The following is a 26,345-nucleotide window of genomic DNA, read 5'->3' as shown; positions in this document are numbered from 1 at the left end:
AAAGAAATCATTAAAGTGGCGACAGATTTTGTAATGACATTCTTTTCATGTGATCTGATTTCTTTAAAATTTACTTAACTCATTTCATAGTTATGTAACTAAATTGTCTATTTTTAAAGCTTCTAACACACACAGCACTAACACACACAATGTTCAGTCAAGAGTGAGGGAAGATGAAGAAAGTTTGGAAGGCTCATCAGTTGTATCCAAAATACAGTAAATTAGTTGCAGGCAATGTAATGTGGTGGTCGTCTTAATTGCACTGTTGTCAGGTTGGTGGGGTGGGAGAATCTCAGGGTTATGGTGGATTCTCCATCACTGACCATTTTTAAATCAAGAGTGAACATTTATTCTAAAAGATATGCTTTAGGAATTATCTTGGGGAAGTTCTATGACGTGTGTTTATACAGGAGGTCAGACTAGATAATCAAAATGATCCTTTCCGCTCTTGGACTCTGTGAATCTATGATAGACATAAAAGCCCTCATTGGGGTCTTGTCTTCCCAAAGCGAAGTGTTTATGCTAAAGTGTGGCTTAAACATGGATATGGATTTAAGCCCTAGTAGTTTAGGGTCAAACTTTGTTTTAAGTAGATTGAAATGTATTTTCAGCCAAGTAGACCATGTTTTTATTCAAGTTCCAGCCACGCTGGCAGGGAAACCCAGAATATGTTGAAACCATGCTTTAGTATGGCGGTTAAGGGTGGTTAGTTGTTCTGAGTAGACAAGAGCCTTTGTCTCTATTGAACAACAACGATGGATGACCTATTAAAACCTGAGGTGGAATGCCTGATCTCTGCTGCACATGTAGCTGAACGTTTAACTTTGTAGCTCTCAACAAAAATCCTCGTGCCAAGTGCAGTTATCGTACTAAAATAATTTTCAATAGCAAAAGACTACTTATGGGGTGAAGGGGGTGAGGTTTTAGTAGTAAACGTGTATGCTGAAATTGAAATACTTTTCTCACTGCTCATGCTTTACTTTCCACATCACTTTGTTGCTAGTTGGAATTTTGGTGCTGCAACTCTCAGCAAACCAAGGACGGCAGTGCAACATCACATGCATGCAGAAAGGCAGAAAAACATGTTGAAAAATAGGGCTTTTCGGGTAAACAATTTTGCCAAGAATTTCTTCCAGGAAGGCCAGTTTATCATGAATTTGAGAGGATTTTCTTGCCATGCTGTATTAGGAGGAGAATATCACCAGACAGATATTTAAATTGTTTTATTTAACTAAAACAACAATGTTATGTATTCTGGATTTTTTTCTTCAACAACAAACATAATATTTTACCAAAATAAGCATATGAATTTTTGAATTTATGTAAACATTCAAATTTTTTTAAAATCGGGTTTGTTTGTTAAAATTGGTTTTAACTAAAATAGTTAAATGAAATATTAAAAAAAAAATTAAATCGACTATGTCAGCCAGGTCAACATGAGAAACTTAAAATATTGGCTTCTGCTGCTAACTAAGTTGTTTTCACCTTCATTTTCCTGTTCATAATCTGGAAAAGAAAAACAAGCTTTCCTGTTTTTTCAGGTCCCAAACAATTTCTCAATTTGGAACGAATTAGTCCAAAGGAAGAAAATATTCTTTCTACTCTGGCCGAAGAAGCTACTGCTGTTAAAAGTGAGATTATCACTTCAACAGTCTCTGAAACCAAGTGCTTAAATGACTTCCACCCATTCACTGGTGTGACTTTCTTTAAAACATCATCAGCAAACATATTTCTTGAATGAGTCACCCTTAGCTCTGAAGTTTATTATAGTTGGCACTATTGGGGGATGATTGTTGGATTTCCATGTCATAGCCAACTCCTCTTCCTCACCAGTTAAGGTTTGACCCTGGTATCAAGTATTGAGAATATTTGCAAGAAAATGAGCTGGAGATAGTTCTTGTCTCATCTGGTTTTTCTTAATGCTTGTAATTTAACTCTGTCATTGCATATTTCTCTTTTTAAGATCTCACTCAGTTCCTTCCAAATTTCAACAGCGTCAGCAATAAAACAGCTATTTCCCTGCGTTTTGTTCAAATTTGCAGAGGGACAATGGGGTTGCAGTCTGTTATATCTCACCTCTCGAAATTATTTATTTTAAAACATTTTTGCTGTTAACAAGCATGTTATCTCTGGAGACACAAATCACAGTTTGAGAACTGCAAAACTAAGCATCTCTGATGGTATCTTCTAGACCGGGGTGGGCAAACTTTTTGGCCCAAGGGCCACATCTGGGTGGGGAAATTGTATGCTGGGCCGTGAATGTAGGGCTGGGGCAGGGGATTGGGTTGCGGGAGGGAGTGCGGTGTGTGAGAGGGGGTTTGGTGTGCAGGAAGGGGCTCAGGGCAAGGGGTTGGGGCGGAGGAGGGGTGCGGAGTGTACAAGGAGGCTCATGGCAGGGGGTTGGGGTGCAGGAGGGGTGCGGCAGGTGGCTCAGGGGCTCAGCAGGGGGTTGAGGTGCAGGAGGGGTGTGGGGTATGGCAGGGGGCTCTGGGCAGGGAATTGGGGTGTGGGGTGGAGGAGAGGTGCGGGCTCTGGCCTGGTGCCACCACTTACCTGGAGTGGCTCTGGGGTGGCAGTGGTGTGCACTCGGGTCAGGACAGGCTCCCTGCCTGCTCTGGCCCCGCGCTGCTTCCGGAAGTGGCTGGCACCATGTCCCTGCGGCCCCTGTGGGAGGGAGGGAAGAGGGCTCCATGCACAGCCCTTGCCTCCAGGCACCATCTGCCGCAACTCCCATTGGCCAGGAACGGGGAACTGTGGCCCCAGGAGCTTCGGGGGACATACCCACAGGCGAGGGCAACGCACGGAGCCCTCTGCCCCCCCTCCCCCAGGGGCCACAGGGATGTAGTGCTGGCTGCTTCCGGGAGCGGCGCGGGGCCCATGGCGCCACGCCTGATGGGCCGGATCTGGCCTGTGGGCCATAGTTTGCCCACCCCTGTTCTAGACTAAGCACAGAGTCCCATTGGGCAGATAGACAGATTAAGCTAAATAATCTATAAAGTTGGGTCCCTAATCCATGAACTATTGGAACTAATTTACAAAACTTTTCTTAAACATTACATGAATATATTGTCTCATACTATAGAATTAGAATTTCTAATCCCTATTCCATGATAAGATATCTTTGAGCTATAATGTATCTTAATTAAAACAATCTTCAGACAGGTTTTTTCCTCAAACACCATTTTATCGAAAAGTCTGATTTTTTTCAATTAAAAAAAAAATTGATTTTTATCCACCCAGATAAGACTAAGGAAAGGCTGGTCTTATCAAAATGCCAGAAATCTGACCCAAAATACCACTTTTTAGTGGTGAAGCCAGTTTGGTTTCCATTCAGTCCTCGGTTTCTCTGGACTACCAATAAGGATCCTAGAGAGACAAGATCGGTGAAATAATCTCTCTTATTGGACCACTTCTGTTGGTGAGAGAGACAAGCTTTTGAGCCACACATAGCTCTTCTTCTGGTCTGGGAAATGAATTCCCAGCCTCACAGCTAATACAAGGTGGAACAGATTGTTGAGCATAAGTAGTTAACACATTCTAATTGACCATGCAAGCTGAAGTGGCCTGTTAGCACCCCTGCAGTCATAGGACAAAAAAGGATGGGGGAGTGGGTTACAGATTTTAATAAGCCATATATCCAGTGTCTTTATTATGACCATGATTTTTAGTGTCCATCAGAATTATGAATTTAAGCTCCCAGGCTTGTTTTTTGAAAGTGTTTTGCAGATTTCCTTTGAGGAGGACTAAGAAAAAAAAAAAAAGAGTACTTGTGGCACCTTAGACTAACAAATTTATTTGAGCATGAACTGCAGCTCACTTCATTGGATGCATGTAGTGGAAACCAATCATTTTTCTGTGCGAGTTCATTAGAGAGCGTAGTGATCGTCTGATTTTACCCACATAGTTGTAATTGGGGGGCATTTAGTGCAGTAGATGAGGTATACCACATGTTGTGATAGGCTTGTGTGGGTCCCATAGATCTTGAAAGGTGTGTTGTAGGGCATTTTGATCATTGTAGAAATGGAGATACATCTGGAGGTTTTGCATCTGTTGTTATGGCAATCTGGTCATGGATCCTGGTATGTATGGAGGTTGCTTCTGATGATGAGACTGGAGAATTGTTTGAAGGCTGGAAGAGGGGATTTAGGAAAAATTTCTTTCAGGATGTGGTCACTGTCAAGTATGGGTTGTAATTATTTAATGATAACCTATATGGGTTCCTGTATGGATGGTAGGTGACAACTAGGGGCGTGAAGTCAGAGGGTTTTTTTTCTTCCTGTTTTGAATCAAGTTCTCTTGAGGTATTTTGGTGGCCTTTCCAAGATGTGATCTGCTTTTTTGGTGGCGTGTCCTTGTTTGGTGAAGGTGGTTTTAAGTGTGTGAAGGTGTATATCCTGGACTTTCTTCTAGAGCATATTCTATGGTATCTGAGGGCCTGGCTATAGATAACAGATTTCTTGGTGTGTTTACTGGATTTGTGAAGATAGGTGTGGTGAAGCATAAAAACAACAACGAGTCCTGTGGCACCTTAAAGATTAACAGATTTATTGGAGCATAAGCTTTCGTGGGTAAAAACCCCAGTTGTTCAGATGCATGGAGTGAAAATTACAGATGCAGACATAAATATACTGGCACATGAAGAGAAGGGAGTTACCTCACAAGTGGAGAACCAATGTTGACAGGGCCAATTCGATCAGGGTGGATGTAGTCCACTCCCAATAATAGATGAGGAGGTATCAATAATTCCAGGAGAGGCAAAGCTGCTTTTGTAATGAGGCAACCAGTCCCATGGTGATGCATGTTTCTCTTGTATTTACTTGTCTGTAGGATTCGATTATTGAGCTGACTGTGGTGTCCAGGAAGTTGTGGAAATGTTCTAGAGAAAGTTTGATGGATGGATGGTGGTTGTTGAAGTTTGGTGGAAATCTGTGAGGGAGTTTAGGTTATCTGTCCAGAGGATGAAAGTGTCATAGATGTAACTGAGGTATATTGTTGGTTTTGTGCTGCATTTGTCCAGAAATCCTTCCTCAAGGTGGCCCATGAAGAGGTTGGCATATTTGGGAGCTATCCTGGTAGCCATGGCTGTTCCCATGGTTTGGACAAAGTGATTGTTGTTGTATGTAAAGTTGTTATGGGTAAGGATGAAATAGGTGAGTTTAACAATGTTTGGGGTGGATCTCTGAGTGTTTTCCATCGTCTTGTAGATATTTGAGGTAGGAAGGCATGTGTCATTGTAAGGGATGTTGGTGTATAGGGAGGTGACATCGATGGTGGCAAGAATGGTGTTGTGAGGGAGGTAGTTAATGTTGCAGAGTTTCTGGAGGAAGTCAGTTGTGAAAAGACATTATGTGTGTGCCTTGTCTCAGTTTGGCATTGCTGTCTTGTCTTCAGCCGGCAGATGGATGCTCTTGGCTTCCTAGAAGCCTCTTGTCAGATTCCTCACTTTGTTCCCCAGCTAGGTATGGAAATAAACTTCAGTGTTCTGTGTTCGTGCTTCTGAACCAAGTTGCCACATTTGATATTATACCCTCTTATTTTGTGGTTAAAGGCTCTCGTGGTATTATTTTAAATTATATTAGCATGATACTAGCAGTGTGATTTATTATGTGTGACATATCCTGCTTCCAAATCCTAAGTGGAGGGGGAGAAGTGCTTTCATGGTCAAACAAATAGTTAGGCCACCCTATTATTCTTTCCTATTAGCTGCTCTGAAAATCTTAAGACAACTCTTGCCACCAACCCAACATTATAATAACTGTTTTATTAAGAGATCTTGATTTGGTTGTCAGTTTCTGTCCCCCCCCCCAAATAATTTCTTGCTTTTTGATGAGTTTTCTCTGGTAGAAGCTATGATATGATGAAGTGGTGATGATGAAGCTATGATAAGAGAAAGTGATATTGAAACACAGTCCTCTCTATGTCGCTGACTACACTAGGAATATAGTAATTAAAACCCATACAATAGAATATGAATATTAATTATAGAAGTTTTTGAGAATAATTTAAAATGGAAAGGTAATCATGTTTACCCTTTAATTAATGTAGGAGTAAAAAACTGTACGATGGTACCACATTATATGTTAGACTCAGAATTGGATTACAAATAATTACCAAAAAAGCAGACTATCTTGTCCCTTGAAGTATAATTTCTTAATGTTTTTATTTCATACTATTGCAAATAAGACATCAGACTGCTCTCACTGGTATCCATATATCACAAAAGGCCAAGGAATAAAATAAATGTCCTGAAAGACAATACTATCCTGTTCCTATAAATATACTAAAGTAGCACTTAGCCATTAATGAAATATTTCATTCAGTTAGAGAGTGCATTTTTAAATGGTGTATGTCAGTTTGAATCTGGAAGATAATACTTTTGATAAATCTTGAAACTTATTATTTAGACCTTTTTATAGTAATGAAGTGATCAAAGTTGTAAAACACATTATTTATAATAATATAAATAAACTGGAATCTATATGACAAAAGACATTTAATTCTGTTCTAAATTTTTTTTTACATTCTACAGAATTAAAGTAAAATAAAATGTGTTAACTATTTAGAGTTGGCTGTGACACACATCTGGGCAAATTGTTACACGCTGCCCACAACATTTAACTTAGAATTATTAGAGTAATTTAGAACTCCAGTCCATCAGAGTTATAAAACCAAAACTTACTAAAAGTTATTTTAGAGAGATATCAGTAATTAAATTCACATTGACTAAGATTTCTTTATCTTCAAAAGAGCAGATAAACTTTTATATTTGCAGCCAAATATAAACACTTTAAGTAGAAAGTGATGCTACAAAATCTGAATTTAACTAGATTTCAGATTGACTGTCTCCCTTTAAGAAACAGTGTGAATTGTCAATAGAAAAGTGGGAAGTCAACCAAATAAGACTACTCAAATTGATTAAGAGTTTCAGCAAAAAGATAGGTTGGCAAAATGGTTAATTATAGCTAGAGAACTTAAAAGGAATAAGAGGTGTTTTAAGAGAAGAAAAAACTATGGACAAAAATAGCTTTATTAACGAAGGAGATAAAGTTAACAACTTCTTAAAAACAAGCCCCGGGCAAAAATTTTATCCTCACAACATCCCATGAGGTAAGAAGGAACTACTACCGCCTTTTATTTTCCTGCTTTGACTTATTGCCAATACAATGCATTGAACTTTGTATAATGGCGCCAGTCATTGAACAACAATTAGTGTTCCAGTATATTATTGCAGTGAGAATGGGTTTGCCTTGGCATGCGGTACATCAAATCTTGTCACAAGTTTCTGATATAGTGTCCAAATTTTGTTGACTGTCCACAGGAAACTTGTGCCCTTGTTGCCAAGAAGGCAAATGGCATTTTGGGATGTATATGTAGGGGCATTGCCAGCAGATCGAGGGACGTGATCGTTCCCCTCTATTGGACATTGGTGAGGCCTCATCTGGAGTACTGTGTCCAGTTTTGGGCCCCACACTACAAGTTGGATGTGGAGAAATTGGAGAGAGTCCAGCGAAGGGCAACAAAAATGATTAGGGGACTGGAACACATGACTTCTGAGGAGAGGCTGAGGGAACTGGGATTGTTTAGTCTGCGGAAGAGAAGAATAAGGGGGGATTTGATAGCTGCTTTCAACTACCTGAAAGGGGGTTCCAAAGAGGATGGCTCTAGACTGTTCTCAGTGGAAGCAGATGACAGAACAAGGAGTAATGGTCTCAAGTTGCAGTGGGGGAGGTTAGGTTAGATATTAGGAAAACCCTTTTCACTAGGAGGGTGGTGAAACACTGGAATGCGTTACCTAGGGAGGTGGTAGAATCTTCTTCCTTAGAAGTTTTTAAGGTCAGACTTCACAAAGCCCAGGGTGGGATGATTTAGTTGGGGATTGGTCCTGCTTTGAGCAGGGGGTTGGACTAGATGACCTCCTGAGGTCCCTTCCAACCCTGATGTTCTATGATTCTATGAAACGAAAGTAAACTTGGATTTAATAACAGCACTACAGGGCATTAATAGGCCTTTGGTGCATATTTTGAGTGCTGAAAGGGTTAACCAATCAGTATGTATGTCGGGTGCCTGAACCGGGGTTGGGGCAGGGGATCCTTGGGGGGGAAGGGATGGCGCGGGGGGGGGGGGGGCATGGTTCGGTGCTGGTGGCTCCGCCACTGTTAGGAAGCTTCTCCTGCCCCGATGTATGTCTTCGCAGTTAAAAGGTTAACTTTTTAATCCTAAAGTTTCATAAAACTAAATTTGTCAAAAGTGGGATGATTGCTGGTCCGGTGGAATACTACCTCTTCCCCTATTAAAATAGTTATTGTGGGATTCTGGGAAGGATGAGGGCAAAAAAGCTTAATTTATAGGCCAAGCTTAGTTATTCTTATAGCATGTCAGTATGTTGAATTTTTTCCTGTTCTGTCATAGGGCTTAGTAGAAAGTAACTTGGACATATAGCTGTTCTTGATGGCCCTTCCTCTTTCTTTTTATCTTGATCCCAAGTTGGTCAGGCTAGCACTTTTGACTTTGTATCTTTTCTTTTGGGATTATCCTTGAACCTTTAATAAATATGGTTTTCCATAAAGTATTTCACTTGTCCCATAAAAATTTCAGTGTTGCGTCTCAAATCCCTAACACAGTTGTCCACTCAGGATATCTCCTGTCAATAGAAAATACTGGAAACCTTGAATTTTCAACTTGCTAGAACAGAAGAATGACATTTCCAAACTATTAAGAAATATATTTACTACTGTAAGAGGTTATGAGTAGTATGGCTCACTAGATATTCTAATATTTTTATGTTCCCCATAAGAAACGTTTCCTTATATTAATAACTATTGGAAGGGTAAACAAACATTTCCAGATTTTACTTATGTTTTGTAGGGTCCACCGTGAGAACCTTCACTCCATTTTATTTTCTGGTGGAGCCAGTGGACACGTTATCAGTTCGAGGGGCTTTTGTCATACTGAACTGTTCAGCTTACTGTGAGCCTTCTCCAAAAATTGAATGGAAGAAAGATGGGACTTTCCTAAATTTGGTGTCAGATGACCGGCGCCAGCTGCTGCCAGATGGATCTTTATTAATAAATGGTGTGGTACATTCCAAGCACAATAAACCTGACGAAGGATATTATCAGTGTGTGGCAACTGTGGAAAGCCTTGGGACCATTGTAAGCAGAACAGCAAAGCTTACAGTAGCAGGTGAGTCCTGCAATTGACTGCATGATAATGTTGATGTGCATGTGATGGGATCCCCAGGGTGCAGCCTGGGACTGCGGTGCCTCCTTTACTCTCCAGCCTGAGCTGTCTCTCACAATCCTTTGCTAGTGACAAGCAGCAAAACCCTCCAGGCACTGTTATCGCTCAGCACAACTGCATGTGGAGCCCCACACCCAGATAGATTGCATGAGTGCTCCCAGAACCATTCATGAATCACAGAGAAAGGCACCAGCCGAATCCCCCCACCTCCCAGCCTTGTACCTCAGGAATATACCGTCTTGCACTGCTCAAGAGGAGCAGTGCAAGTTTATTAATAGGTTTACCACTTCATCAATAGAAAGTAGATATCTGCCAGCCTTTGTAAATGTGAGCAGATCTATCAAACACTTTAGGCAAACTCACCGGTAAAGATAAACAGTAAAACAATTTTATTGACTACAAAAGGTAGATTTTAAGTGATTATATAAGTCCCAGGTAAAAAGTCAGAGTGGTTACCAAAATAAAATAAAATATAAGCACGCAATCTAAATTCTCATCTCTGTTAGATTGGGCAACATCTAGATTAAGCAGTTTTTCTGACCCCACTAGATACTGAAGTTCATAGTACACAGCTTTCATCCTTGAAACCTGGGCCAGTCTCCCCTGTTGGAGTCTTCCGTCTTTTGAGTGTCCTTGTTGCTTGCAGGATAGGTGGGGGGAGGAGAAATGGCCAAGCATAGGGACCCTTGTGTTCTGTTTTATACCCTCAGTCCCATGTGCTTGGAGAACACAAGTTCAGGCATGTCTGGTGGGCATTGCTGAGTCCCCAGGCAAGGTCGAGCAATTCCCTTGGTGTCACCTTGTGCATGTGAGTCACTGCATTGTAGCTCCCTTGCTGGACAATAGCTGTTCAATACCCGCCTGTGAGTTGGTTACTTTCCTTGCTGTTGTCTCCTAGAGAGTTAATATCTGGCCGATTCCCGAATTTATGTTTTAGTGGCAACCATACAACACAATCTCATAACTTCCTGTGCAGTAATTATATACATATTTAGATAGGTTATGATTTGCCAAAAGTCATTGTTCTTTCTCCTGATACCTCACATGGCCTTCTTTCTGGAATATCACAATTATATATAAATAAGGAATATGGGGGTTACAGGGCACTCCCCCAAGGTATAGAATGTCACAGTGCACTCTCTTCTATAGAAAAGGAATACTTGTGGCACCTTAGAGACTAACCAATTTATTTGAGCATAAGCTTTCGTGAGCTATAGCTCACTTCATCGGATGCATACTGTGGAAAGATGTGCATCCGATGAAGTGAGCTGTAGCTCACGAAAGCTTATGCTCAAATAAATTGGTTAGTCTCTAAGGTGCCACAAGTACCCCTTTTCTTTTTGCGAATACAGACTAACACGGCTGTTACTCTGAAACCTCTGTCCCTCTCTGGAGGGAGATGCTTTGGAAGAAAAGACCAAGTACTTTGTCACTTGCTAATTCAAGTACCTGGCTAACACAACTGAGAAGAATCAACATCCCTGTCCCTTCACTTAGGGGCTGAGAGAACTCTCACCCAAGTTTTTTAGTCTCTAAGGGGACCTCTAGCAAAACGAGGGAAGATGAAACTTGGTATTTCTGATATTTCAAAGATAATAAGCAGAAACAGAAGTGTTTGAAAGGAAATAATCTGCCAGATTTTTAGACCTTCTTTACAGATGCAAAGAAAACACAAAAAGCACAATCCCATTTATTTTCCTTTTGGTGGTCACCTTTAAGGTCATGTCTAATTGTCTTCAAAGTGTCTTTGGGACTAGAGAACAGAGATAAGGAACTTGTTGGGGAAGGTTTGTATTCTCTAAATATGTCATGTTCAGTTTATAGCTGGAGCCCTACCAAATTCATGGCTATGAAAAATGCATCATGGACCATGAAAACTGGTCTTTTGTGTGCTTTTACCCTAAACTATACAGATTTCACAGGGGAGACCAGCATTTCTCAAATTGGTAGTCCTGTCCCAAAAGGGAGTTGTAGGGGATTGGCTGCAAGGTTATTTTAGGGGAGCCACGGTATTGCCACCCTTACTTCTGCGCTGCCTTCAGAGCTGGGTGGCCAGAGAGTGGCGGCTGGTGGCCAGGCACCCAGCTCTGAAGGTGGCATCCCTCCAGCAGCAGCGCAGACATAAGGGTGGCAATACCATATCAGGCCACCCTTTCGTCTGTGCTGCTGCTTGCAGAGCTGGGCGGCCAGAGAGGGGCAGCTGCTGACTGAGGGCCGAGCTCTGCAGGCAGCAGCGCAGATGTAAGGGTGGCAATACCACACCATGCCATCCTTCCTTCTGCGCTGCTGTTGGTGGCGGCTCTGCCTTCAGAGCTGGGCTCCTGGCCAGCAGCTGCCGCTCTCCAGCTGCCCAACTCTGAAGGCAGAGTCGCAGTAAGGGTAGTGATACCGCAACAGCCCTCTCCCCCACCCCCCCCGGGACCCCTATAATTACAACACACTGAAATTTTAGATTTTAATACCCAAAATCATGAAATTTATTATTTTTTAAATCCTATGACCGTGAAATTGACCACAGTGGAACATGATCTGCGGAAAAGGACCTAGGGGTGACAGTGGACGAGAAGCTGGATATGAGTCAGCAGTGTGCCCTTGTTGCCAAGAAGGCCAATGGCATTTTGGGATGTATAAGTAGGGGCATAGCGAGCAGATCGAGGGACGTGATCGTTCCCCTCTATTCGACATTGGTGAGGCCTCATCTGGAGTACTGTGTCCAGTTTTGGGCCCCACACTACAAGAAGGATGTGGATAAATTGGAGAGAGTCCAGCGAAGGGCAACAAAAATGATTAGGGGTCTAGAACACATGACTTCTGAGGAGAGGCTGAGGGAGCTGGGATTGTTTAGCCTGCAGAAGAGAAGAATGAGGGGGCATTTGATAGCTGCTTTCAACTACCTGAAAGGGGGTTCCAAAGAGGATGGCTCTAGACTGTTCTCAATGGTAGCAGATGACAGAACGAGGAGTAATGGTCTCAAGTTGCAGTGGGGGAGGTTTAGATTGGATATTAGGAAAAACTTTTTCACTAAGAGGGTGGTGAATCACTGGAATGCGTTACCTAGGGAGGTGGTAGAATCTCCTTCCTTAGAGGTTTTTAAGGTCAGGCTTGACAAAGCCCTGGCTGGGATGATTTAACTGGGAATTGGTCCTGCTTCGAGCAGGGGGTTGGACTAGATGACCTTCAGGGGTCCCTTCCAACCCTGATATTCTATGATTCCATGATTCTATGAATTTGGTCGGCTCCTATTTATAGCTGAGGCCTCAGGAATGTCTGATTCTATTATTTTTGTGGACAATGTAGCTTTATGCAAACTATATACCCTACGTGAAAGAGGCTTATAATTACTTCACAACAGCAAATCAGACTTCAAAAACAAAAGCAAAAGAAGCTGAAGCAATTTAAGGAGGAAAAATTGGCCATGCAGCAATTTTCCTTCGTTTCTCTAATGATCTACTTGCCAGCTTTTCTGACAATTTTTTCTTCTCTGCACAAATGGCTCAGGGTAATGAATTCATCCTGACTGATGCTACAGCATCTCCCTTAGCTGCTGTTTGTTGCCATTTACATTCATACATTGTCTCTATTACATTATTATGTGGTATTGTGAAAGACCAGTAACAGTGGAAATAAACAACTGATTTTTCTCCATCTTACAGAGTATCCCTGAAATGGAAAGTATATTCCTATTTATTTATTTATTTATTTATTTAATTTATTTGGAAATGACATTAAAAGCAATCCCAACAGTTTTATCTAAATAATTATAATCTAGCCTCTTCTCACTGAGTTGTGGTATTTGATTTTGCTGAGTTCTACACCAGATCATTTACACTGTATGGCATGTCCGTTCATTTTCAGTGCAATGATTATGAATATGTAAAGTTAATAGAGTGAGAAACAGAAAATTCAAAACACCTTTTACAATGTCCAGGCCTTTTTTCATCCTTTGTACCGTTCTGAACATTCCCATGGTCTAGGGCTGGAGGTTCTGTGACACGATCACCTGTAATAAACTTAGAAATGCTGCTGCACAGGCAGATTTTTTTGTTTGTTTGCACTCCTAAAGCTACACTTGAAAAGAAGTTTGTAAGCACTGGCATGAACAAATCTGTCCACTCTGGATGAGGCCATTATAATACAAACGTTTACCACACAAACCTTTTTGAACCCACACACCCACATTCATGTCTTAGAAGAATATTGATTGTGGGTGGAAACATTTGTTAGAAATGCATATGACAAAATATTACTTACACATTTTTTAGTGGTAAGTGAAATTGAGTCTGGAGCTGAGATCTTGCATAAGGCCCTAGCCTTTGAGAGAACAAGGATAGAAGTGGTGATGTTGAAGTATTGGCACTTGGACACAAAAGATTGGAGTTCAATTTCGACGCTGCCACAATTTCCTGTGACCTTGGGCAAGTTGCTTAATTTACCTGTGCCTTAGTTCCCAATCTGTAAAATGGGAATAATACTTCCTTTCTCTCACATTTTGATTATATTGTTTATTTAGATTGTAAGGGCTCCCTACTCAAATCTGTCCACTGTGGATGAGGCCATTGTAATACAAACGTTTACCACACAAACATGTAATACAAATAATTAAAGTTGGGTAGGTTGGTCTTATGTGATGTATAGGATCTTATGTTGCCATCTGTGCTGGGATGCATTTCATATGTTTAAAAAACAGTGAGGTGTAATATAAATTCTTTTATTGAAATGAGTTTGGAATAACTGTATTACTTACAGGTTTCAGAGTAGCAGCCATGTTAGTCTGTATTTGCAAAAAAGAAGAAGAGTACTTGTGACACCTTAGAGACTAACAAATTTGAGCAAATTTAAGCTTTCGTGTCAAGGTTCCTTCCCCACTCTGAACTCTAGGGTGCAGATGTGGGGACCTGCATGAAAAACCCCCTAAGCTTATTCTTACCAGCTTAGGTTAAAACTTCCCCAAGGTACAAACTATTTTACCTTTTGCCCCTGGACTTTATTGCTGCCACCACCAAGCGTCTATCAAATATGTAACAGGGAAAGAGCCCACTTGGAAACGTCTTTCCCCCCCTCGAATCCTCCCAAGCCCTACACCCCCTTTCCTGGGGAAAGCTTGATAAAAATCCTCACCAATTTGCATAGGTGAACACAGACCCAAACCCTTGGATCTTAAGAACAATGAAAAAGCAATCGGGTTCTTAAAAGAAGAATTTTAATTGAAGAAAAAATAAAAGAATCACCTCTGTAAAATCAGGATGATAAACACCTTACAGGGCAATCAGATTCAAAACATAGAGAATCCCTCTAGGCAAAACCTTAAGTTACAAAAAGACACAAAAACAGGAATATACATTCCATTGAGCACAACTTATTTTATCAGCCATTTAAACAAAACAGAAACTAACGCATATCTAACTAGATATGCTTAAGCTTATGCTCAAATAAATTGGTTAGTCTCTAAGGTGCCACAAGTACTCCTTTTCTTTTTGTATTGCTTACAAATGGCAAAACTGCAAGTGAGTAATGCAGTGCAGTGATTGTCAATAAAACACTTATGCTACACTACATTGTGTGCCCCGTATATGACACATTCTACAGACACTATGCTTGAGTTTTTAACTCAAAAAGAAAATGGTATTTTTCAGAACCTTCTACATGTAAAGCCAGGCTGGCTATATGCTGTGAATATATAGGCTTTGAAAGGAGTGGTAAAATGTAATTGATACTGTCAAGGCTGATTACCCACTCTGGCTCTTCAAGTGCAGAATCTGGGGGACCGCAAGGATTCTAAAACTTAATACTGGCCACTCCAGACTTGTATTAAACCTCCAAGATTACAGATTCTCTCTGAGCTTGGATGGGTAGATGCTGCCACCACCCAAATGCAAAAAACCCCTTTTGACAACTGAGAAAGGCACACTTGGGAATTCCTTCCTGTGGGGTACCCTCAAGCCATGTCACCCTCCCTCTGGGGAAGAGCTGAGGAAAAAACAAAAACAAAAAAGGAAATCAGCTGTTGCCACCGGCTAATTAAACAACATATGCACAAACCTCTGAGGATACAAAAACACAAAACAAAAACCCAATCCTGTTCTTAAAAAAAGGTAAATTTTATTAAAAACAAAAGAAAGAAAATACATCTGGAACTTAGGCTTTTGCTAGATTTTAAAAAACCCACTTACAAAAATTAAACATCAAGAATAACCTTCTTGAGGTCCAGCTTAATGGTTACAAGCGAAACAAAAGCATTTGGGGGTTAGCACAGAGGAGTCCACAAGCCAATAAGAAATAAATAACCCTAATTGCATCTTCGTAGACATTCCCTAATTTACTTATGTATCTGGGGTTTCAGATAAGCAATTCCTAGGTATGATTTGATGATTTTTCATACCTGGTTTAAAGCTTCCTACAGCATAGTTCAGCCCTGTTCCTGCTCAGTCTCTCCTCTCTCCGGAGAACAACAGACAGACAAAAGGGGAGTCTTGTTTCAATTTTAAAAAGTTCTAGCCTTCCCATTGCTTCTTTTGGTCAGGTGCCCACTCAGTTCCTTTTACCTATGCATGCAGTCAGACTTTTTAACCCTTTTCAGGTAAAGCAAATAGAGAACAGCCACCAAGAAGGATTTTATGGCTGGCTGGCTGGGTGTCCATAAAAGGAAGCTACCTTCCGACTTCATTTATCACAGATACGTTTTATAAATATTATTAAATAATCTAAAAGTTTTCCCTACATCATAATGTCACACATTTAATGATATGCCAACATTAGAAACAGAGGCCTTATACCATCTATATAACATAGAAAATATCAATAACTAAAGTAAGGTGTTGCTGCTGATTCATGCTTTGCATGTATTAATATTATATGCAGTGCTGATAAGATCTATTTGCTTAGAAAAGCTTTGTAAAATATCATTTAATTCTCAGTTTCTGAGTTTTAAATTGCTTTGACTGTGACTGAATGTGTTATTTTAGGGAAATAGACTTTTGGTTGCTTGCTTCCTTTTTGGCACAGTGCGATAAACTTGTCATTGTGGCACTGAACAATTGATGATGTGGTGCCAGGAAAGGTTTGCAGTGGGTTTGACTGTGCGCTTTTAGAGAACCTGTTCCAGATATGAAAATAAATTTGGTGCTTAGTCTCTAATTCACTTTCAGGTGAACTTCAAGTATTTCTATTTATTCTTTCTATGTAAGATTTAGGTAAGCCATCTGGTTACGCTGGGTCGCAAGTAGAGACAAAGCAAACAAGATGAGGTGCAGAAATGCAGTGTTGGGTTGCATAATTTAAAGATGCAAAAGCTAAGTTTCTTGCAATAACGTACTCAGCCACACTGCACAGTCTGTATTTTTGTGGTGTCTTTCATGATATATATTTCTCTCAGTAGTACATTATTATACATTGAACATAGAAAATAGGAAAGTAAAATATACATGTGTGGAAAACAGCTAAGTTATTGTTGTACAAACTTTAAATTGTGCCTTTCCTGATTCTCTAACTTTAACTGTGCAACCTTCGTTTTGCATGAATATAGTTTTTTAGGTTTTTGTAAAGGAGAGAGAAAACATGGGTACATTTTGAGGAGGTACTGGTATATTTCTTGCACAATAAGTGCATATTTCTTTAACTGAAATAAAAAAATCTTGTGCGCTTCAAAGTGTGTATACTTAAGAGGTACTGGTTTAATATATTGAAGAATTTCACTGACTTCTTTCAAATCATTCAGGAGCAGTTTAGCACTCCATCCCCTAATCTTGGATGTTTGGGCAGGAAGTCTGCATCAGGGCAAAAATAGAGGCCTATGCAGAACAGCTCTCTTGAAGTGTACTTTCAAGACTGAGAAAGTTTCATCGCTGCTAAAGCGCACACTTCCATTTTCATACTTTGATAACCTTGTTAAGTTGGAAAAAATCAGAAATTAACTAAGCATAAATAAAAAAAAAAAGCTGAATTAATTTTGATTAGACCAAAAAAATTAAAAGTTTGCCATGGAGAGGGTCCTTCCAAAGGCCTGTGCTGTCAAACACCTCCTGGTGTGTATAGATTTGGTAATGAGTTAAAATCCAAAATGTGTGGTGTGATAGACCCAGGCCAGTTGGGTACAGCTGAGTAGTAGAAGGTAGATATACTGGCCACTGGATAAGCAGTTTTCTGTTCCCTGACTGACCAGAGCAGGGGCTGCTCCAGGCTAGGGTGAACACTTGACTCCAGTTGGCCTGCAAAGAGTCAGTTGAAGCTGTTAGGCCAATGAGAACACCTGACTCCAATTAACCTGCAGAGTGTCAGGTGAGTCTGTTAAGCTAATGTGAACATCTGACTCTAATTAAGGCACCTCTGATACTATAAAAGGCTCACTCCAGTCAGGCCGAAGGGAGCCAAGGAGAGGAAGTGTGGCTGAAGGGCTGGGTAATGAAGACAGCCTCAAGTCACTGGAAAGGGAGCCCTAAGGTAAGGGTGAAGAAGGCATTGAGAGAGAGAAGCGGGAGAGCTGTGGGGAAGTGGCCCAGGGAAATGTAGCAATTCTGGTAGTGAAAGGTCGGCTGCCAACAGCTGCTGCATTTATGGTCCCTGGGCTGGAACCCGGAGTAGAGGGTGGGCCCGGGTTCCCGGCAACTCGCCACTACAGAAACACCTCCTGGGAGGGGAAGGCAGGCCCTTGTCAGGACAGGAGGCTAAACTATTCTGGAATAAGCCCGTAGGGACAACAGAGATGGTGGGAGTTCGCTCACCAACCTCCTTGCTGAATTATGTTGAAAATGGCTCAGTAGGCTGTGACCCTTGCCTCTAGAGGGAGAAGGGCTATGGAGAGGGTCACAGTGAGCCTCTGAGGCTAGCGTAATCTGCCAGGAAGCACGGGACCCACTGAGACAAGGTCGGAGCTCTGCCACAGTGGGTAATGGCCCCTAGTTCTGAGACTTGATCCCCCCCACAGGGTAACAACGGTTCAGGCTTTTTTGGAAGACTGACGATAAACCTCCCCAAAGCTTCTTTACTGCCAGGTGAAGAAAAATGAGGCAGAGTCCCATGCACTAAACCAGTGGTCTCCAAACTGTGGGGCATGCCTCCCTAGGAGGGTGCAGAGGAATGTCGGGGGGGGCGGGGAGGGAGTGCCACCCAGCTAAACTCTGCCCCCAGTTCTGCTCCGGCCTCCGTCCCAGCCGCCCGGACACTAAATGTGGTAACACGCAATAACCAGTCTCGTCCATCACTGGGGGATGGGAAGTAGGGTTGCCAGGTGTCCGGTTTTTGACCGGAAAGTCCAGTAAGCAGTGCTGACCAGACACTAAAAGTCCAGTTACATGCAGTAACTGGCCTCTGCCACTGCAGGGTGGGAAGCACAGCAGCTGGAGCCTGGAGGAGCTGCTCTCTGCTCAGCTGCTTACAGAGAGAAGTGGCTGGCTGGTTCCTGGCCAGGTCAAGCCTCTTAGGCAGAGAGGTTGTTGTGTGTATCCTGTCCACCCCCAGTATGTCCCACTGTGACCCGATTTCCCCATCTTGACACCTTGCTCTGGGGACTGGCCCCTCCTGCCATGCCCCGATTGGGCGGGCAGGCAGGCTCTGCTTCCACTCTTCGCAGCCCAGCTCTGCAGGTGGCAAGTGAATCCTGGGACGTGAGGAGTGAGCAACAGGAGCAGGAGTGAGCAGTGGGTAGGGTCTGGGGAAGAGGCAGGACAAAGGGTTGGGCCTTGCGGAGCAGGGTGTCCAGTTTTCAACAGTTAGAAAGCTGGCGCCCCAAGTAGGAACAGCAGCAGCTGCTGCTCGCCTTGAGGAGCACTCAGGGACGGCTCTGGTGAGAGAGATACCAGTGGCTTCCCCGTCTTGCTCTGAGTGTGGCTCCCCCTCCCCCATCCTGCCCCATTCATACCTCCGCCCCCAGAACATGGCTCGGGGGGGTGGGGGGGAGTGAACCGGTTGTGGGGGCACAATTGAAAAAGATTGGGAACCACTGCACTAAGCAAACCATGTCCTGCAAATTATTCTGTACGTTCTGGTTTTGGAAACTTTTCCAAGTAGCAAGAAGAAAAGGAGTACTTGTGGCACCTTAGAGACTAACCAATTTATTTGAGCATGAGCTTTCGTGAGCTACAGCTCACTGCTTGGTGATACCATGCTGTTGAAGACCCAACCTCTCAAGTTGCATGCAGTCAGTTGGAGTGCTAAATGGGTACAGTTTTCTAGGTGGAAAAGATTCCAAATGATTTGTTACTTTAAATCTTCCATTCTAATGCTAAATATTTTTATTTACAAGATGTTGGACCAAGGTCTTCATGACCCGTATGAGTTGATTAGAAGTACTAAGATCTTTTCCTCCATGGTTTTTTTTTTAAACTGGTTACTCATGCAATTTGCAAATATGGAGTGGAAGTTATCAGGTGGTGGTATCATCAAGGGGAAGAAAAGGCACTTATGGGGTGGAGTGTTTACATAATTTAAATAGCTTGACTTTTTTCCAATCATTGATTTATATCAGGTTGAAGCTTTGTAAAACTAATGTGAAAATGTGTGCTGCTGCAGCTTCAGATAAAATTTAAAATGATCTAATCTAGAAATGCCATTCTTTATTTTTAAAATGCTACTATAACACTGTAATAGGCAGCAGACAAAATACTGACAATTAAGGCTCCTATCTCACTAGCACTTAGCAGGTCACATGAAACGTCTCATTGACTTCAGTGGGGCTGTTTGTGCTTAAAGTTAAGCATGTCTGTAAGTTTTTGCAGCAGCAGGTGCTAAAAATTAACTTTTCTCTTAGTGGCATAAAATTTGTCACTTCAAAACTAAATTGCTTCCACATTCTGGGCACCTACAGTTACTTAGACTTTCAGTGTGTTAACAAATCTAGTGTGAACTAATTTATAAACAGCCAACATTTACAAAAATAGATATTTATATGGACGTGTGTCCATATTTAGGCACCTAATTGACTTAGGAGAACAAGCCCTGTTGACTTCAGAACTGCAAACCCTGAGAGATGAGTATAGTCTTGTTAAAACATTTTAGCTTCTTAACTTGTAGAAGTTCAGTATATTAATAGGTAGTGATGGTTGCAAATATAGCCTGGGCTATTTGCTTATTAATTTGTGTTGTTCAATTAAGGATGTTAATGAGACTCTAGAATTATTTTTTACTGTGCAGATGAACATTTTAAGTGTGCGACTTAGTAGAAAAAATCTCTATGTAAAACCTAAAAATTCTACCAACAATTAGGAAATGAAAACATCAAATACAAACTATCTACTGTAGCAATAAAATGGGAAGAAAACTAAGAGCCAGCAACATGTAAATATAAAATCAGTTTAAATAAAATAGATTTTAAAAAATTGATTTTTGTTACATTTTTAAAAAATCATTACATTTATGCCCTCCCTGTTTAGTCAAGCCCCGGGATGTTAAACAAGAGTTCAGAGAAAGTCCAGATGACAGTGCTCAGAACATAAGTGCATCCCTCATCTTCTTTACAGCTCCCATGGTTGTTATGGTGGATCTGAACTAGTGGCAGCAAGTGTGGGAAAGCCTAGGGAAAAGGCTAGTGTAGATAAAGGGCTTTCAGTTCTTTATCACAATATCAGAAGATGTAGATGGAAAAAAGTTCTATTATAGTAGAGCTCTAGTTCTGCTATTGTTAAAGTTAAGAATGCCTTTGTGCTTAAAGGTTGGTGTCTCCACGTGCTGTAAAATCCACATGTTTACACTGATTGCTTTGAAATTTGGTGTATCTCACGAAAGTAGGTTAGTGATCTAAATCTGGGGGTCATTTGATCCATGGGTTCCTGAGATACAGCCCCCACTGCATCCCAAAGAAACCCCCATCTTTTCTTAAGTTTGCTGGAGTCTATCAATGTTTTTTGCACAGACCTAGGGATCGAACCATGGTTTTGATCATGCCCAAAATGGTCTCAATCTCTCAACATTTACCCCAGCTAATGCATGACATTCTCATTTGTCCTTTGGGGGAAAAACATTGAAAACATTATTTGAAAGAATTTAGCTCTAGATTGGCATGTGCCAAATGGATTTCACTGTGCATGTGCAGACAAAGTGCCCAAAAGGTTTGCTAGCCAGTCATGACTCATAGAAGCCGTGTGGCTCAAGGCGGTGTATTATGGCTGTTGAACCTGAGCACACCTGGGCACTGTAAATTCAAATACAACCTCGTGTAGAAATTTGGGGGGGTATGGGAGTAGGTATATTGCCACTCAGGGAGAGCAGGGGTTTAAAAAGACAGCTCCTAAGCTACCAGAGGAGCGAGCAACCAGGAGCAGCAAATGGGAGTTTTGTGAGGGAGTTTAGAGAGGGAACGTGAGAACCAGACACACACTTAACATTCTCTGAACTTACGGCAATAAATATCCCTCACCTCCCCCCAAAAGCAAGCAAACAAAAAAGGAACAAACATACATCCCTGAAAGAGTACAAATAATGCAGGCAGAAGTCCAGCAGTTTATTGCACTGGTTCTCAACTGGGGGTTTGCAGCTCGCCCTTGGATTAGATTTCAGGGGGTCTGCCAAGGATCGGCTTCAGCCCTGGGCGGGGGCGCTTGGGAAGGGAGTGCCTCCCGCCACACACCATCTCTGGTTGGGGGTCTGCAGGTTTGTGTATTTAAGTTTAGGGGTCCCTGGGTTAAAGAAAAGGTTGAGGACCAATGGTTTATAGCACTCAGTGCAGCATGCCTTGTGGATAGATGGCCTGTTTGTGCATTTGGTGCAAGCCTATCCCCATATTGACTGGGTTCTTGTCACCTCTGGACAGGATTCAGAGATAACATTTGTAGACACTATTAATGACTGCTTCTTGAAGCAGCTAGTCTTGGAACCCACAAGGTGAGAGGCAATTGCTAAATGGAACACAGGATCTGGTCCAAGAGGTGAGTGTAGCTGAGCCTTTTGGTAGTATTGATCATAATGTAATTCAATTTAACATCCTTTTGGGGGTGTGGGGGGGCAATACCAAAGAAGCCCACCACAGTAGCATTTAGCTTCAAAAAGGGGAACTGTACAAAAATGAGGAAGCTAGTTAAGTGGAAATTAAAAGGAACAGTCAGAAGTGTGATGTGTGCAAATTGCATGGAAAATTTAAAAACACCATAATAGAGGTTCAAATTAAATGTATACTCCTCCCTCCCTCAAAAAAAGTAAGAGGACCAAAAATATGCCATGTGCTTTCTGCTTGGAACTTGATTTCTCTCACTCCCTAGACCAGGACTAATCCCAGTGTCTATTGTATATTTGAGTATTTGTAAAACCAGTTTAAGAATAAATGCACGCTTTTAAAGACTGATAGGCTATTCTAATATAAAGGTATGTTTTGGTTTTGAAGTGAAATCAAATGGAAAATTTGCTGTGAATAATTCCTATACTACAGAGTACTGTACTAATGAAAATTGTCTGTATGAAATTTTAGTTTGAACTGACTTTGCTAGTGCTTTTATGTAGCCTGTTGTACAAATAGGCAAATATCTAGATGAGTTGATGTACCCACCGGAAGACCTCTGCGTACTTCCTACATGTACCCCTGGTTGACACTTCTTATCCTTCATAGCTTCAGTGGCATCTTAAATTTGGACACCAGGGACAATAACAGACCCTTTATATTTTTCAAAATGCATCAATGGATTGGTTCATCTAAGAAATCTGAATAATGCCATTGTAAAGGCCATTAGTTGCACTTGTTGTTGCTGATACTAAAATATCCTTTCATTTCATCCCACAACCTAACACACAGTTTAGTTAGGAATATGGGCAATATATTTGGACCATTTGTAATGCAGCCTATAAGAAATCATTTGCATCCGTTACAAAAAGATTTATTCATGCTGACTTACAAATAGGAAAATCAGAAGAAAGACACCCTTCTGGGTGAAAAGTCAACACACTGAAAGCCAAAATAAATGTTTGTTTTATCCAATTGTTGTTATTTTTAATGGGTGTCAACATTCATGGAAGGAAGAGAGATTTTTGAGAGTACCTCTCAACCACCATACCAAAATCCGAAACTACTTATTCACTACCTACAAACTCTACTATAACTCCGGAGGTTTTTTTTTTTTAAATTTGGTATAAAATTACTTCTGTAAAATTTAAGGTGCCTCACAGAATACTGCTCTCACTTTTGCATTTCTGAACCAAATCATTCATTCCTGGAAAGGCCAAGGTATGAATTTATATTGCAAGGTGCTCTTTTATCAATATGCAGTCAGAAGGCACATGCATTTCATAAAGTGCAGTTATGTAAATAAAGATAACTCTGCCCATTAGTCAATATCAACAAGGAGACTTTGCTAGCTAGTAAGCTGCTAATTACTGATAAAGGCCTACAATCTCTGCTAGATAGTAAATTTATATCCTTCTAAAGCAGAAACTAATAATTTTTCTAATGGAATGTAATTAGTTGCCTAATTTTAAAAATAAATAAATGGTCTCAATGGGTAACTATAATTTCTAAAGCTCTAGTGCTACTTAAGTGTGTAGGATTAAAATGGCTAGAATGACCTTCATCTCATACAAAATATTCCACTCAAAAAGGGAGATTATTATTTACATGTAAATTAAGTATCTGCTACTGTCCATTTGAGAATCTGTATCAAGCAGTTTTTTCCTACAGGTGTTACTCTCATAGGAAACAGAACCAAACGCTATATGTTCAGAGTTGTTTCCTCTTGAAAGGCTTTTCAGATTGGAATATTCCATAGCATTAAACACACGCACAGAAGTGTATATTTTCTAGAGATTAAGATGACCTGTTATTGAAGTAAGTTTAATTATTGGTGAAATAGAAAATTGGCATGGGAGTGTAACAGATTCTTCTATGGAAGTAATTAACAGATGTAGGGAAAAAAGTCTTCCTATCTGTTCCTGTCCATTCTATAATTTACACCAACAAGCTTTAAATAGCAGTGCCCACAACCCTCACTCTGTCATGGGCAGGAATGTGCCTATAAGAGAATATGGTGGTATCAATCAAGTGATATTTAATATGGAGGAAGTAAGTATGTTAAAATTGAATTATGGAAGCTTATAAGCTACATTTTAAGATGTAGACAGAGGCTGACTATCTGAGGCTGACAGAGGTGAGAATCTGTCTGCGTGGTCAGTAAATTAACCATTTGAAATTAGGTTAATTAACAATCCTTACAGACCTTTTGCACAATAGATCTTGACCCTGGGCCTCGGAGGACTGGTACAGTTGCTGACAAATTGTAGAGCTATCCACTAAGGACTGTGTGAGGAGTTGTCTGGTATGATAACAAACCAAAACAACTTTTGTAAGAGGTGCTAGGGATAATGATGAACTTTAGAAACACCCATGATAAATGGGCTGGAAATCTTGAAAAAAGAGGTCCTGGAAGAATAAGAGAGAGAAATCTCAGACACAGAAAGGAGAGGGAAACTCAGGCTGCTCTTTCCAAAGAGGGTCAAAGAATAGACATTCATTTCAAGGAATGTAAGCGATTTCTTTTCTTTCTATTTTAACTTGTTATAGTGAGCCTATCCAGCTGAGCTTTGCTAAATTTTCAGATTAGGTATGTTATGCACAACTTATTTTAAACTCTCTCTCTATTTTTAACAGACTTTATTTCTAACAGTTTTTTTAATCATGGATTTTTACTCAGGTAATTTCCCATAAACCTTCCCAAAGAGGATAATACCTCACAAACTAAGGAAAGGTAGACCAGGGTAAAGAACAGATGGACCCTTAACATTCCAGTTGTGTGTCATGGCCAAAAGGGCTCAGACAAAGATGTCCTTTCCTAAAAGGTGTGCCACAAGAGGCTGCAGTCAGGCAAATAAAAGAGAGAAGTATAACAACGAGGGAGGAAATAAATTGATGGCGTTACAGGTGATATATTTAAAAAGTAATGGCTTCCAGAATTCTGCTGCCTCTACTGAAGTTAGTACATCAAGGGTGAAATCCTGGCTCCATTAAAGTAAATGGCAAAACTCTCATTTTCAATAGGGTCAGGATTTTACCATATCTCTAATGTCCCATGAAAAAGATGCAGAGTGTCAGACAGCCACCCAAGAGGCACAGCACAAAAATCTTACCCATGGCATTGGCGGTATGCATGAGGGCTCCACACTGTCTCAAAATCAGGCCCCTTTAAGGTCTCTCAAGTTGGACACACCAAAATTGAGGCATCTAAAAATCACTATTCGCTTGAAAATCTTTGTCCTTGTCTCCAAACAAAGCTCCTGTGCAAGAGCGCGACAATGTTTTAAAAAAGCATAAAAAGAAAATATGCCAAACTTCACAGAGAATTTTCATTTTGGCCCATGATTAAATATACAAGATTAGCTGTCCAAATTTGGGACTAAGTCAAAGTAGCAATGTGTTCTTGTTTGCCATCTCACATGAAAAGAAGTAAATGCAGCTTGGGAGAATCTAGAATGATAGATGTGAACTAGAACATTTTTATTACCCTGAAATTGTCTAAATTGTTTCTCAGTTTCTACTGATGGCTTACAGAAATTGTATAAACTGCATTCCTAAAATCTACCCTGTTCAACCTTTCCAATCTTCCAATAGTAAAAAGTAGTGTATCAAGAATGGGATGTATTTTTTACCTAAGATAATATTTGGTTAAGACATGAATGAAAAAACAGATACTTTATTTATCAAAATGTAATGTTGCAAAAAATATTTCACCAACATGCCATTTACTTTGAGGAGTTTAACACACATTAAGTACACCTCATCTAAGTGTCTAAAAGCCTAAGGGCTGGTCTACACTGGGAACTCACATAGGCACAGCTATGGGATTGTTTAGTCTGCGGAAGAGAAGAATGAGGGGGGATTTGATAGCTACTTTCAACTACCTGAAAGGGGGTTCCAAAGAGGATGGATCTAGACTGTTCTCCGTGGTATCTGATGACAGAACAAGGAGTAATGGTCTCAAGTTGCAGTGGGGGAGGTTTAGGTTGGATATTAGGAAAAACTTTTTCACTAAGAGGGTGGTGAAACACTGGAATGCGTTACCTAGGGAGGTGGTGGAATCTCCTTCCTTAGAAGTTTTTAAGGTCAGGCTTGACAAAGCCCTGGCTGGGATGATTTTGTTGGGGCTTGGTCCTGCTTTGAGCAGGGGGTTGGATTAGATGACCTCCTGAGGTCCCTTCCAACC

General features: G+C 41.0%; 1 protein-coding gene across 10 annotated transcripts in view; it reads left to right on the top strand.

The window, feature by feature from the left end:
* The window catches only part of NEO1 (neogenin 1), a 529,567-nt gene that overhangs the window by 212,141 nt on the left and 291,081 nt on the right, over positions 1-26,345 (top strand). For all 10 annotated transcript variants that reach the window (XM_084641041.1, XM_084641034.1, XM_084641039.1 and 7 more), the window contains exon 2: positions 8,866-9,183. In XM_084641041.1, the coding sequence (XP_084497167.1) occupies positions 8,866-9,183 (318 nt within the window). The remainder of the gene's footprint in view (positions 1-8,865; positions 9,184-26,345) is intronic.

The sequence above is a fragment of the Lepidochelys olivacea genome, assembly GCF_965140295.1.
Source record: "Lepidochelys olivacea isolate rLepOli2 genome assembly, chromosome: 10".
NCBI classification, from domain to species: Eukaryota; Metazoa; Chordata; order Testudines; family Cheloniidae; genus Lepidochelys; species Lepidochelys olivacea.
The sequence above is the reverse complement of the archived record's forward strand: the minus strand, read 5'-3'. Positions and strand labels throughout refer to the sequence as shown.